General features: G+C 44.6%; 2 protein-coding genes across 16 annotated transcripts in view; one reads left to right on the top strand and one right to left on the bottom strand.

Moving 5' to 3' along the window:
• The window catches only part of myo9aa (myosin IXAa), a 176,904-nt gene extending 165,902 nt beyond the window's left edge, over nucleotides 1-11,002 (bottom strand). For 10 of the 11 annotated variants that reach the window (XM_061760846.1, XM_061760862.1, XM_061760910.1 and 7 more), the window contains exon 1: nucleotides 2,731-2,871. The gene's annotated coding sequence lies outside the window, so the exon portion shown is untranslated. Of the gene's footprint in view, nucleotides 1-2,730; nucleotides 2,872-9,663; nucleotides 9,815-10,877 lie in introns of those variants that run through there. The other variant, XM_061760855.1, reaches the window with a different exon arrangement.
• Nucleotides 2,526-6,687, top strand: senp8 (SUMO peptidase family member, NEDD8 specific). Of its 5 annotated transcripts, none has more exons than XM_061761048.1 (3): nucleotides 3,267-3,830; nucleotides 4,233-4,303; nucleotides 4,433-6,687. In XM_061761048.1, the coding sequence occupies exon 3, from the start codon at nucleotides 4,434-4,436 to the stop codon at nucleotides 5,058-5,060; it is 627 nt and encodes a 208-aa protein (XP_061617032.1). In that variant the 5' UTR covers nucleotides 3,267-3,830; nucleotides 4,233-4,303; nucleotide 4,433; the 3' UTR covers nucleotides 5,061-6,687. The 5 variants fall into 5 exon arrangements, with proteins under 5 accessions (XP_061617040.1, XP_061617046.1, XP_061617032.1 ...); XM_061761032.1 differs by having other exon boundaries at nucleotides 4,228-4,303; XM_061761056.1 differs by lacking the exons at nucleotides 3,267-3,830; nucleotides 4,233-4,303 and adding an exon at nucleotides 2,526-2,713.
• Nucleotides 11,003-13,306: the final 2,304 nt, after the last annotated feature.

Genomic DNA, 13,306 nt, shown 5'->3' with positions numbered 1-13,306 from the left:
AGGTTTGAGAGTGATACTGGTTATAAAGAACCCAGAGTCAAATGTTCATTTTAGTCTATGCTGCGGGCTGCTAAGAAAATGGACATCCAAATGGGACTGCACATCCTCCTGGAACACCTCAAAGCCGCAGGGACCTACGCGAGGATCCTGTTCGTGGACTTCAGCTCTGCGTTCAACACCATCATCTCTGAACTCCTCTCCTCCAAGCTTCTCAGCTGCCGTCTGCCAGTGGATCTACAGCTTCCTGATAGGCAGGAAACAGCAGGTGAGTCTGGGGAACACCACCTCATCCACACACGACATCAGCACCTGGGCCCCCCTAGGATGGGTCCTCTCTCTGCTGCTCTTTTCTCTCTACGTGAACGACTTCACCTCAACGCACACGGCTGTCAAACCCCTGAAGTTTGTAGACGACACCACGGTCATCGGCCTCATCAAAGACGGTGACGAGACTGCATATCGACAGGAAGTTGAGCGGCTGGAGTTTTGGTGCAGCCAACACAACCTGGAGCTGAACGCGCTCAAGACTGTAGAGATGATCGTGGACTTCAGGAAACATCCTTCGCCACAGCTGCCACTCACGCTGTCCAACTGCCCTGTGTCAACCATCGAGACTCGGGCCACACGATATTGGAAAAAAATTACATTAATTTTCCTAGTTATCCATTTTTACAATTATGTACTGTATTACAAAAGAACACATTCATCTATGCAGTTTCCCTGAACGCACTTCGTGCAGTCACGCAGCTGCCACATGCCTGCCTAGTTTCATTCTGAAGAGCGAAATAGGAAATGCTGCAGTTCCTCTGTTGGTCACTTTTAATATTACAGTTGATTCTCTGCATATGACAGTACACCAACATCGCAGCAGATCGTGCAATGTGACTATTGCGCACACGTACATCGCGATGACGATGCGCAAACAAAATATCGTGCAGCCCTCGTTGAGACCTTCAAGTTTAAGGGAATTACAGTCTCCCAGGACCTGAAGTGGGAGACCAACATCAACTCCATCCTCAAAAAGGCCCAGCAGAGGATGTACTTCCTGTGGCTTCTGAGGAAGCACAGCCTGCCACAGGAGCTGTTGAGACAGTTCCACACAGCAGTCATTGAATCGGTTCTGTGTTCATCCATCACAGTCTGGTTTGGTGCTGCTACAAAAAAAGGACATACTCCGACTGCAACGGACAATCAGGACTGCCGGAAAAAACGTCTGTACCCCCCTACCTACTCTTGAGGACTTGCACGCTGCCAGGACTATAATACAAGGGCACGCAAAATCCTTTTGGACGCATCCACATCCTGGTCATCACTTATTCCAGCGCCTTCCCTCAGGTAGGCACTATTGAACAATGCAAACTAAAACCAGCAGACATTGCAACAGCGTCTTCCCTCTCGCCATTAACTTCTTAAACAGTTAACTTAAAATGTTATTGTAACATGCTGCCAACTTTGCACATCTCTGTCGGGACACTTGTACATTATTCCTACACTCACTGTTTTATCACGCTGCACTATTTGCATACTGTTGTTGATTACTACTGCCCACTTATGTGTTTGAGAACTCTTCACTATTTCCACAATCGTCACTGTACCAGATCAGTGCATTATTAGTCACTTTAAATTACTCTAAATTGCTTGAGGACTGCATCATTTGCACAATTGCCATTATATCAGCATCATCACACTAGTGGTACACTTTCATTGCTCAATTACACTCCATACTAATGTTTTTTCTGTCCTAAATGTATATTTTGTCATAGTGGCTGTTTGTTGCCATATTAGAGTGGTTCCGACTACCAGAGACAAATTCCTTGTTTGTCTTGTCACATACTTGGCCTATAAAGCTGATTCCGACCAAGGATCCCCAATCTGATGGAAAGCTGGAACGAGGCCCCGCTACTTATGAATATTTATAATTGTGTTTTCACTTAACTTTGTTTTAAATTCAAAGAAAAAAACTGCAGGGCGTTCCCAGGGTCAGCAGCATATTTTGCAAAGTTAGATTAAAAATGTTAACTGCATCAATAAAGTGTTCCCTTAAGTGTACCCAGTTTTAAATGTATTTATTATCAGCAGTTAGATTTTAACAAAGGTTGATGCCGATGTGTCAAAAGGCCGAATATCGGCACCAACCCGATGATCAGTCTATCCCTAGAATGTGAGATTGAATGGTTGTTTGTCAACAAGTGGCCTACGACTGGCTGGCGATCAGTCAAGGATGTATCCTGCCTATGAGCCCAATTAAAAAAACATTTCAGAGTTCCATGACGGGAACATTTTCGCACATCATGTGAAGTTTTCTAAGATGAGACCCATGGATCAGTAGTTTCTTCACTTCAGCACAACTCCAGGCACTTTGCCCTCCGCTTCCTTCACTGACCTCTTCCAAATGATACGTGGGAAAGCACACGGGTCCAAATACCAGATTCAGAACGCTGGTGCACGCACGCACGCGCGCGCGCGCACACACACACACACACACACACACACACACACCTCACTTAAATGAGTCAAGTGTACCATTGAGAAGGGGCAAGTCAGTTGAACAGTCGCAGGGACGTCCACAAACGCGCCGTGCTTGAGCTTGAGCTTGTCAAGTCACAGCACGCGCGCCTCTGCAACTATCGTGCGATGGAGTGCGCAGAGAAGAGCGTAAGCGGCACAAACAAGAAGTGACTTGTGAACCTCTGTACAACTCCAACTTAAGTCAGTAAGTTAAATTCTTACCTCCAAACGAGTACGCCGAAAGTCACTTATAGCAGTTGAAGCTTCACTCCCTCCTCCGTCGCCACCGTTAAACTCTTATTTAATTCCCTGCATTTTCACGCCATTCCACTCCAATGTCTTCTCCTATCCTCACTCAGCCGCTGACCTCGGAGTAACTCCCCCCAAGTCAACTCTGTGACGCGGAGTAAGGCATGATGATTTATCCGAGCGAGTGAGCTGTTTAGTGGGATTGAGCGCCGCTCGTGACTGACTTCGCCTCCCAACTCTTCTCTTCTCCTGTGTGAGCGTTAGCAGCTAATCAGCGCGACCCCGTCCTCAAGCGCGCTCACGCGGCGGAGCGACATAACAGGAAGCCGGCGCAAGACGGCGAAGTTCTTTCACACAGCTATTAAATGTATTATTAGACTAAATGTAAACATATATATTTCTATAAAATACATACACAACGTGTGCTTAATTTTTACAAAATTTATTTTAAACCACTTGTCTTTTTTACGCCTCGGCTCCTCCCACTGTCGCAAATTGTGAATGTTTACTCAAAGTCAAAGGGGTTTACGGCAGCCGTTGCAAGGAGAGTTGAGGTTATAGCTTCGTAAGCCACCTTGAATTACGCACAGTTATTTGAGCTCAATAGGACAGGTTTAATGGGTTACGGGATGCATGTGCGTCTAGATGAGTTTTTAGGCTTCTTGTGATGTGGGGAAATGTGATTAGCCAGCTCATGCTAACGCAGCAGTGAGCTATAATTCACTATGAGAGCGTTAGTAAACGTCACGGGGACGTAAATTTGCGCATGCGCACAAAACTGACTAGCAAAGTATCCAACCGCTTCCATATCATATTGGCTAAGAAACCTCGTTTTCGTGCCTTTTTTATCACAGTATGAAAGTTTGTGCCAGCTAATGCTAAGCAAAGATATGCAGCAAAGTTTCCGTACAACAGCGGCAACCAGAATTTGCCTTAAATTCAAAGTTACGGACATATGGGTCCCAAATACGTCCACCCGGCCTGTCCTGAGGCAATGTTTTTGATCGACAACTTTTAATTTCGTCCTACACAAAAGATCTAATGAAAATCTACAAGTCTCTTGACGCGTACAAGTAAGTTTGAATGATTCAGTTTGTTGACTGGAAAATGTTTAGACGGCGAAACGTCTCGATACGTGACGTGTATTTGCATATTTGGTTAAAGTGTGAGGCTCATATCAATTTGTCATTTATATACGAATCAATCAATCATCTTACAATCATTTTTGATCAAATCTGTATCATATGACGGAACACTACACTACAATTTATTAATTAATAAAAAATAAGCGCTAATAACTGGATACATCCTGGGTAGCCGTTGACTTGGACATTCTTTTTGCCAACCGATACACCACTACTTGGTGACGTCATGGCGAACGCACCCATACGATATCCTCCACTGAACTGTTTCAGGACACATACTTGTTTATGTTTTTAAATCAAGACGTGTGTTTATTTCTTTCACAAGTGAAGGTGCTTCATAAATGGGCTGCATCTGACTATATCCCCTATCTGTACTTTAAAACTAGTAAACCAGTAAACAGGTGAGTTCAAGTGCTCAACATCTGATACAGAAGTATGAAAATCTAACAGCTTTAGAACAAGATTGTTGAGCGTTTAAATTGTATTTCTTAAAGCTGTTCATGTGACTGACATTTTGTATGTGTTTGAAGGATGGACCCTGTGGTGCTGAGCTACCAGGACAGCCTGCTTCGCCGCTCTGATGTTTCCCTTCTGGAAGGACCCCACTGGCTGAATGACCAAATCATCGGATTTGCCTTTGAGTACTTTGCTAGTGAGCGCTTCCGAATCCTGGGGGAGAGCGTTGTCTTTGTCAGCCCGCAGGTCACCCAGTTTATCAAGTGCTCTTCCTGCCCAGAGGAGTTAGCCATGTTTCTTGACCCTCTGGAGCTGGCCTCGCGTCGTTGGGTCTTCCTGGCTGTGAACGACAATTCCGAGCAGAGTGCTGGGGGGTCCCACTGGAGCCTTCTGGTGTACCATCATAAATCCAACCACTTCTCTCACTATGACTCTCAAAATGGCAGCAACTCTCTGCATGCCCGGCGCATTGCTAGCAAGTTAGAACCCATGTTGTGTGTAGGGAGAGAGGCTGCATTTGTGGAGGAGCCCAGTCCTGTACAACAGAACAGCTATGATTGTGGCATGTATGTCATCTGTATAGCTGAGGCCTTGTGTGAGAAGCCACACCTGGCTTTGCAAACTCTCACCCCAACCTTTATTAAACAGAAAAGAGCAGAATGGTGCATATTAATCCAGAGTCTCGCTCAGAGTGAACTCTGATGCGCTCTCTTTTCCTTAGTACCACTCACTGTATGCAGAACTGCACATACACAAGCTGACAAAATTGTTGGTACCCTTCTGTTAATTAAATAAAAATGAACAAATGTCACCGAAATAACTAACAATAGTATTAAATGAAAATTCACAGAAAATTAACAAATGAAAATCAGACGTTGCTTTTTAATTGCGGTAAAACAGAATTGTTTTAAAAAGCCAACTAATGAAATGGGCCTGAACAAAATTATGTTACCTTTTAATATTTAGTTGCACAGTTTCTATTACAGTCAATGAGTAGCTCAGTGACTTTTAAATAGTCAGACTAACTGATTACATATTTCAGGACACCTTAATTTAAGATGTCCCTATGGTCAATTATATTCAATCTTATCAGGGATGCCATCATTTTTGTCCAGCCTGATTCATTGAGGTTTTTTTTTTTTTTTTTTTTTATTCTGTTGAACCATAATTCAAAAGCAATGTCTAATTTTCATTGGTTAATTTTCAGTCATTTTTATTTACTCTAACTTTGGTTGGTTTCAAGTTGTTTCAGTGACCATTGTGGGTTTTTCTTTCATTAGAAAGGGTATCACCAATTGTGTCCATGGTACGACTGCATGTATTCTCTGCCAGTGCAATGAAAGCACTCTTTTCGTAAAACAAATCTTATTTCAATTACAGTCAGTCTGCAATGGAAGAAAGTGACAATATTTTGACTGTTTTATGATTTCTTCGACTAGCGCTGTAATGTTTATCTCTAATATAAGCAGTGCAACACTTGATATGTAAACAAGAACACCGGCATGCCTATAAAAGGCACGTACTTGATTGTACATATTAAGTGAAGATGGAGGCAATGTGATCAGTGACCTTTCTCCATTTTATGAGTTTGGGGCGAAAATAGAAATGTTAACACATAATGGTAATTTACAGATGGACGAGGATGGACAGAATGTGACTGGCTCCATAATTTTATTCTTTGCTCTCATCACACTGTGAATTATATTTTAAAAGTGGTCTGTTGTCAGCATTGTTGGGTTGAATGATATACTTTGTGTTTAATAAATTGGTTTTATCTTAAAAGTGTTGCCTTTGTCATATTGTATTGGGTCACAGTGATTCACATTCAAATTTTACAAAAAAGACTAACATTCAACTTATTTTCGAGAGCGCTTGTCCTCATAAAGGTCATGGGTAAACTGGAGTGCATCCCAGCTAACCTTGGGTGAGAGTACACCCTTGATTGGTCGCCATCCATCCATTCATCATCATCACTAGGGTCACAGGTGTCACCAGCCATTCAGAATCAACCATTCAGGCCAGCCCCATTTAAGACTCCCACTTAGGGTGGATGCAAAAGTAGAATCTAAATAACGTGCTTGCTTTTTAATATTAGGTTACACTTGTAAAGCGTTTTGTAGGAGACTCCAAGACTTATATTTGAAAGATTTGCTGACAATGCAGTTACTACTGCTGTGTAACACTAACTGAATATTATTAAAGCAACACATTTAGTATGGAGACTATCTGCTATTTTTCAATTCAATACTTTTTGAAAATTTGTTAATATCAAGCAAAACACACCACAAACAATCTACCGTTCTGTGTCTTCAAAACAAACCATTGCGGCATTCCCAGGCCAACCGGGAGACAGTCTCTCCAGCGTGTCCTGGGTCTTCCCCGGGGTCTACTCCCAGTTTGTCCGGAAAACCTCACCAGGAAGGCGTCCAGGAGGCATCCTAATCAGATGCCCGAGCCACCTCATCTGGCTCCTCTCAATGCGGAGGAGCAGCAGCCCTACTCTGAGCCCCTCCCGGATGACTGAGCTTCTCACCCTATCGCTAAGGGAGAGCCGGGACACCCTGCAAAGGAAACTCATTTGTATCCGGGATCTTGTTCTTTCGGTCACGACCCACAGCTCGTAACCGTAGGTGAGGGTAGGACTGTAGATCGACCAGTAAATTGGGAGCTTCGCTTTTCGGCTTAGCTCCTTCTTCACCACAACGGACCGATAAAAATTCTGCATCACTGCAGACGCTGCACCGATCCACCTGTCGATCTCCCGTTCCATTCTTCCCCCAAGACCCCAAGATACTTGAACTCCTCCACTTCAGGCAGGATCTCATCCCCGACCTGGAGAAGGCACGCCACCCTTTTCCGACTGAAGACCATGGACTCAGATTTGGAGGTGCTGATTTTCATCCCAGCCGCTTCATACTCGACTGCCAACCGCTCCAGTGAGTCCCCCATGACGTGGGAGAAGTTCTGCCGGAGGTGGGAGTTGAAACTCCTTCTGACAGGGGATTCTGCCAGACGTTCCCAGCAGACCCTCACAATACGTTTGGGCCTGCCAGGTCGGACCGGTATCGTCCCCCACCATCGGAGCCAACTGACCACCAGGTGGTGATCAATTGACAGCTCCGCCCCACTCCACCCGAGAGTCCAATGACATAACCACAAAGTAAATCATCGAACTGCGAACTAAGGTGTCCTGGTGCCAAGTGCACGTTGGACACCCTTATGCTTGAACATGGTGTTCGTTATGGACAATCCGTGATGAGCACAGAAGTCCAATAACAGCACACCACTCGGGTTCTGGTCGGGGGGGGGTGGGATGTTCCTCCCAATCTCGCCCCTCCAGGTCTCACTCTCATTGCCCACGTGAGCAATGAAGTCCCCCAGCAGAACGATGGGAGTCCCCAGCGGGACCGCTCTCCAACACCCCATCCAAGGACTCCAAAAAGGGTTGGTACTCTGAACTGCTGTTTGGTGCATAGGCACAAACAACAGTCAGGACCCGTCCCCCCACCTGAAGGTGGAGGAGGCTACCCTCTTGTCCACCGGGGTGAACCCCAACATACAGGCACCAAGTCGGGGGGCAATAAGTATGCCATAATCTAATCCATACAACATGGCTGGCCTCACCACTGTTTTATAAACTTTGCCCTTCATTCTACCAGAGACTCTTCTGTCACATAACACAACTGACACCTTCCCCCACCCGTTCCAACCTGCTTGCACCCGTTTCTTCACTTCCTGACCACACTCACCATTGCTCTGGACGGTTGACCCCAAGTATTTAAAGTCCTCCACCCTTGCTATCTCTTCTCCCTGTAGCCTCACTCTTCCCCCACCACCCCTCTCATTCATGCACATATATTCTGTTTTACTTGGACTAATCTTCATTCCTGTGCTTTCCAGTGCATGCCTCCATCTTTCTAACTGTTCCTCCACCTGCTCCCTGCTTTCACTGCAGATCACAATGTCATCTGCAAACATCGTGGTCCACGGGGATTCCAGTCTAACCTCATCTGTCAGCCTATCCATCACCACTGCAAATAGGAAGGGGCTCAGGGCTGATCCCTGATGCAGTCCCACCTCCACCTTAAATTCGTGTGTCACACCTACAGCACACCTCACCGCTGTTCTGCTGCCCTCGTACATGTCCTGTATTATTCTAACATACTTCTCTGCCACTCCAGATTTACGCATGCCTTGCCACAATTCCTCTCTAGGTACTCTGTCATAGGCTTTCTCTAGATCTACAAAGACACAATGTAGCTCCTTCTGACCTTCTCTGTACTTTTTCATCAACATCCTCAAGGCAAATAATGCATCTGTGGTACTCTTTCTAGGCATGAAACCATACTGCTGCTCGCAATTATATATATATATGCTGTATAGATCCTTTTCTCCTTCTTTAGTGTCCGACCTGCTATGTCATCATATACCTCTTGTTTGGCCTTTGCCACCTCTACCTTTGCCCTGTGTCGCCTCTCAATGTATTCCTTTCGCCTCTCCTCGGTCCTCTCAGTGTCCCACTTCTTCTTAGCTAGCCTTTTTCCTTGTATGACTTCCTGTACTGTGGGGTTCCACCACCAAGTCTCCTTCTCTCCTTTCCTGCCAGAAGATACACCAAGTACTCTCCAGCCTGCCTCTCTGATCACCTTGGCTGCAGTGGTCCAGTCTTCTGGAAGCTCCTGCTGTCCACCGAGAGCCTGTCTCACCTCTTCCCGAAAAGCTGCACAACACTCGTCCTGTCTCAGCTTCCACCACATGGTTCTCTGCTCTGCCTTTGTCTTCCTAATCTTCCTCCCCAGGCAGCCCAGTCAAGTACCCACACTCTTTTACTATGAAGCCACGCTGTTGTAACACGTGCAGAATGTGGTTTGGCATTGTCTTGCTGAAATAAGCAGGGTCGTCCATGAAAAAAAGACGTTGCTTGGATGGCAGCATATGTTTCTCCAAAACCTATATGTACCTTTCAGCATTAATGGTGCCTTCACAGATGTGTAAGTTACCCATGCCATTGGCAATAACACAGCCCCATACCATCACAGATGCTGGCTTTTGAACTTTGCGTCCATAACGGTCCGGGTGGTTCTTTTCCACTTTCACACGACGTCCACAATTTCCCAAAACAAATTGAAATGTGGACTCGTCGGACCACAGAACACTTTTCCACTTTGCATCAGTCCATCTTAGATGAGCTCGGGCCCAGAGAAGCCGGCGGTGTTTCTGGGTGTTGTTGATAAATGGCTTTTGCTTTACATAGTACAGTTTGAAGTTGCACCTACGGATGTAGCGCTGAACTGTAATTACTCACATTGGTTTTCTGAATTGTTCCTGAGCCCATGCGGTGATATCCTTTACACGTTGATGTCGGGTTTTGATGCAGTGCCGCCGATCGAAGGTCATTCAATGTTGGTTTTTGGCCTTGCCGCTTATGTGCAGTGATTTCTCCAGAATCTTTGAACCTTTTGAAAATATAATGGACCATAGATGATGAAATCCCTAAATTCCTTGCAATTGTACGTCGAGAAACATTGTCCTTAAACTGTTCGACTATTTTCTCACGCACTTGTTCACAAAGAGGGGAACCTCGCCCCACCTTTGCTTGTGAATGACTGAGCAATTCAGGGAAGCTCCTTTTATACCCAATCGTGGCACCCACCTGTTCCCAATTAGGCTGTTCACCTGTGGGATGTTCCAAACAGGTGTTTGATCAGCATTCCTCAACTTTCTCAGTCTTTTTTGGCACCTGTCCCAGCTTTTTTGGAACATGTTGCAGCCATATAATTCTGAGTTAATGATTATTTGCTAAAAACAATAAAGTTTATCAGTTTGAACATTAACTATCTTGTCTTTGTCGTGTATTCAATTAAATATAGGTTGAACATGATTTGCAAATCATTGTATTCGGTTTTCATTTATTTTTAACACAACCTCCCAACTTCATTGGAATTGGGGTTGTAATATTATTAGGCCCTCTCTGAATCATTGTGTTCATTCATCTTGTGTGAGCCTCAACATACCTGGAAAAACTCACCAATTTTTTCCATGAGCATGTATCCTGGTGAAAATGTTTGAATTTTTAAAACTAATCCAGTAGCGCTTCCTGTTTAACACAACGTCCCAACTTCATTGGAATTGGGGTTGTACAATAAGCGTAGACGGCAACATAAACACAGGGAGTGGAAACCGGGAGTGAACTAATACGTCACCGCTGCTACTTCACTTGAGAAAATGGGCCTATGAATTTAAAAGTACACTAATATAATGTGTATTTAGAGTATGAGATAAGCTTTATTAGTCCGACAATGGGGAATTTGCACAATTTCAGCAGCAATAGTGGATACAGGAAATACAATAAGAGCATGCGAGAGAAGTCATTTGGCTGCAAATACGTCACCAGTACAGGGTATTTATGTTTAACACAACGTCCCAACTTCATTGGAATTGGGTTTGTAGGTTCCCTGCTTGTTACGACAAATAATCTTGACCTAAAAGACAAAGATCCCGTAATATGAGACCGCTTACCACGCATTTAATCCGTCTTGAGTCCAGGACTGGGTCGGAGCAGGTTTCATTGGACTAAATCTGGGAATTCCTGTCATATTCTTTGCATGATCACCTGAATCTCTGAACCAGATGTCCTTCTGTTTGCTCCCTCCCCCTCTTCACTGCAGCTGTCAATGATTTTCATACTGTTATTTTGATATCAGGATAGGTTTTGGGGTTTTATTTTATTTGAATTTTTGGTTTAACCCCTAAGCTCTGGTGCCATCTCCATTACATACTCTTCTTTTAAAAATGTGGATCACTTAATATGAGTAAGTGTAGACACTGGACAACTTGTACAATTCAGTTGCCCAGTTAAAATGTCACTAGAAAACAGTAAATGAATGGACAGTGATAATACGTACAGTGCGAATACGTCGCCTAGTGGATGTGAGCAGTACAGGTATGACAGAGCAGTTAAATTCTCTGTGTCACAATATCGTTTTATTTTTCATTATCATGCAATAAATGTCTCTTGGCAGTCAGAATCAGAATCATCTTTATTTGCCAAGTATGTCCAAAAAACACACAAGGAATTTGTCTCCGGTAGTTGGAGCCGCTCTAGTACGACAACAGACAGTCAATTGACAGAGAACACTTTTGAGACATAAAGACATTGACAAAAATAGTCACTCAGCAGTAAAGAGTTGCTAGTTATCTGGTAATGCCGGTACAATTATTATTATTATTATTTTTTGACAATTGTGCAAAAAGATGCAGAGTGTTGCACTAAGAGCAGTTTGAATAACTAATATAGCAATAGTCTGGTCCAATGACCATTGTGCAAAGGGCTCCGAGACTTCAAGCGAGTTGATTGTGCAAATGTTGCAGATACTCCTCATTCAGTGTGCAAATGGGGCAGATGCTACTCTGGCATGAGTGGCCGGTATTGGTCAACAACAGATATGCAAATAGTGCAGCATGGCGAGACTACTACAGTGAGTGCACAAGTAATGTACAATTGGCCCGACAGAAATGTGACAACAAACACAAGACAATTTTGCACGCTCTTGTGTTTGTTCTGGCAACGTGCAAGTCCTCAAGGGTGGGTAGGAGGGGTACCGACAATCTTCAGCAGTTTTGAATGTCCGTTGCAGTCGGAGTTTGTCCTTTTTTCTAGCAACACTGAGCTGAAGTCCACGAACGGCATCCTCACGTAGGTCCCTGCACTGTCGAGGTGTTCTAGGATGAAGTGCAGTCCCATGTTGACTGCATCATCCGCAGACCTGTACGCTCGGTTGGCAAACTGCATGGGGTCCAACAGGGGACCTGTGACGCTCTTGAGGTGGTCCAGCACGAGTCGTTCAAAGAACTTAATGACCACAGATGTCAAGGCGATAGGCCGTTAGTCATTTAGACCCGAGATTGTAGGTTTCTTGAGGACTGGAATGATGGTGGAGCGTTTGAAACAGGATTGTACTTCGCACATTTCCAGAGATCTATTGAAGATCTGTGTGACGACTGGAGCAAGCTGGTCCGCGCAGACTTTGAGGCAGGATGGTCTGGGCCTGCCGCTTTGTTAATCTTTTGTTGTTTGAAGATGTGTCTCACATCCTGTTCGTGGATGGTTAACGCAGAAGTCAGAGGTGTGATTGTGGTCGGTGGTGTGGCTGGGTGGGTGTGGGGTGTGAAGGTGTCCTTTTTAAATCTGCAGTAGAAGGTATTCAAGTCGTGTGCTAGTGTGCTATTGTTCTCAGCTTGGGGTGATCGTCGCTTGTAATTGGTCAGCGATTGGAAGGCATGCCAGACTGATTTAGAGTCGTTAGCACTAAACTGTTTTTCCAACTTTGCTGCATAGTTCCTCTTTGCAATGTTAATTTCTTTAGTCAGCTGGTTTCTAGCTCGATTATACAGGGCCTTGTCTCCGCTTTGATATGCGTCCTCCTTAGCTTGGCGAAGTTTGGCAGTGAACCATGGCTTGTTGTTGTTGAATGTGCGAAATGACTTTGTTGGTACACACACCTCTTCACAGAAACGGATATAGGATGTGACAGTGTCCCTATATTCATCCAGGCTGCCAGCTGAATTTTCAAAGACACTCAAGTCTGTGCAGTCTAACCAGCTTTGAAGTTCCATATTTGCTTCTTTGGTCCACTTTTTGACTGTTTTCACTGTAGGCTTCGGACATTTAAGTTCTTGCCTGTATGTCGGTATTAAGTGAATTAAGCAGTGATCAGACGAGCCCGGGGCAATATGCAATACATGTAACTTTTCTCTGGCGTTATATTTCCAAAGTTGTTTATATGATGGCAATTTGTCAATATTCAGGTGAATCTCAATAAATTTGAAAGTTAATTTATTTCAGGAGTTCGTCACTGCGATTGGCTGGCGCCCAGTTCAGGGTGTACGCCGCCTTCTGACCGAAGATAGCTGCGATAGGCTCCAGCACGCCCGTGACCCGTGTGAGG

The sequence above is a fragment of the Phyllopteryx taeniolatus genome, chromosome 2 (genome assembly GCF_024500385.1).
Source record: "Phyllopteryx taeniolatus isolate TA_2022b chromosome 2, UOR_Ptae_1.2, whole genome shotgun sequence".
Classification (NCBI taxonomy): domain Eukaryota; kingdom Metazoa; phylum Chordata; class Actinopteri; order Syngnathiformes; family Syngnathidae; genus Phyllopteryx; species Phyllopteryx taeniolatus.
This window is presented reverse-complemented; position numbering and strand designations above follow the sequence as displayed.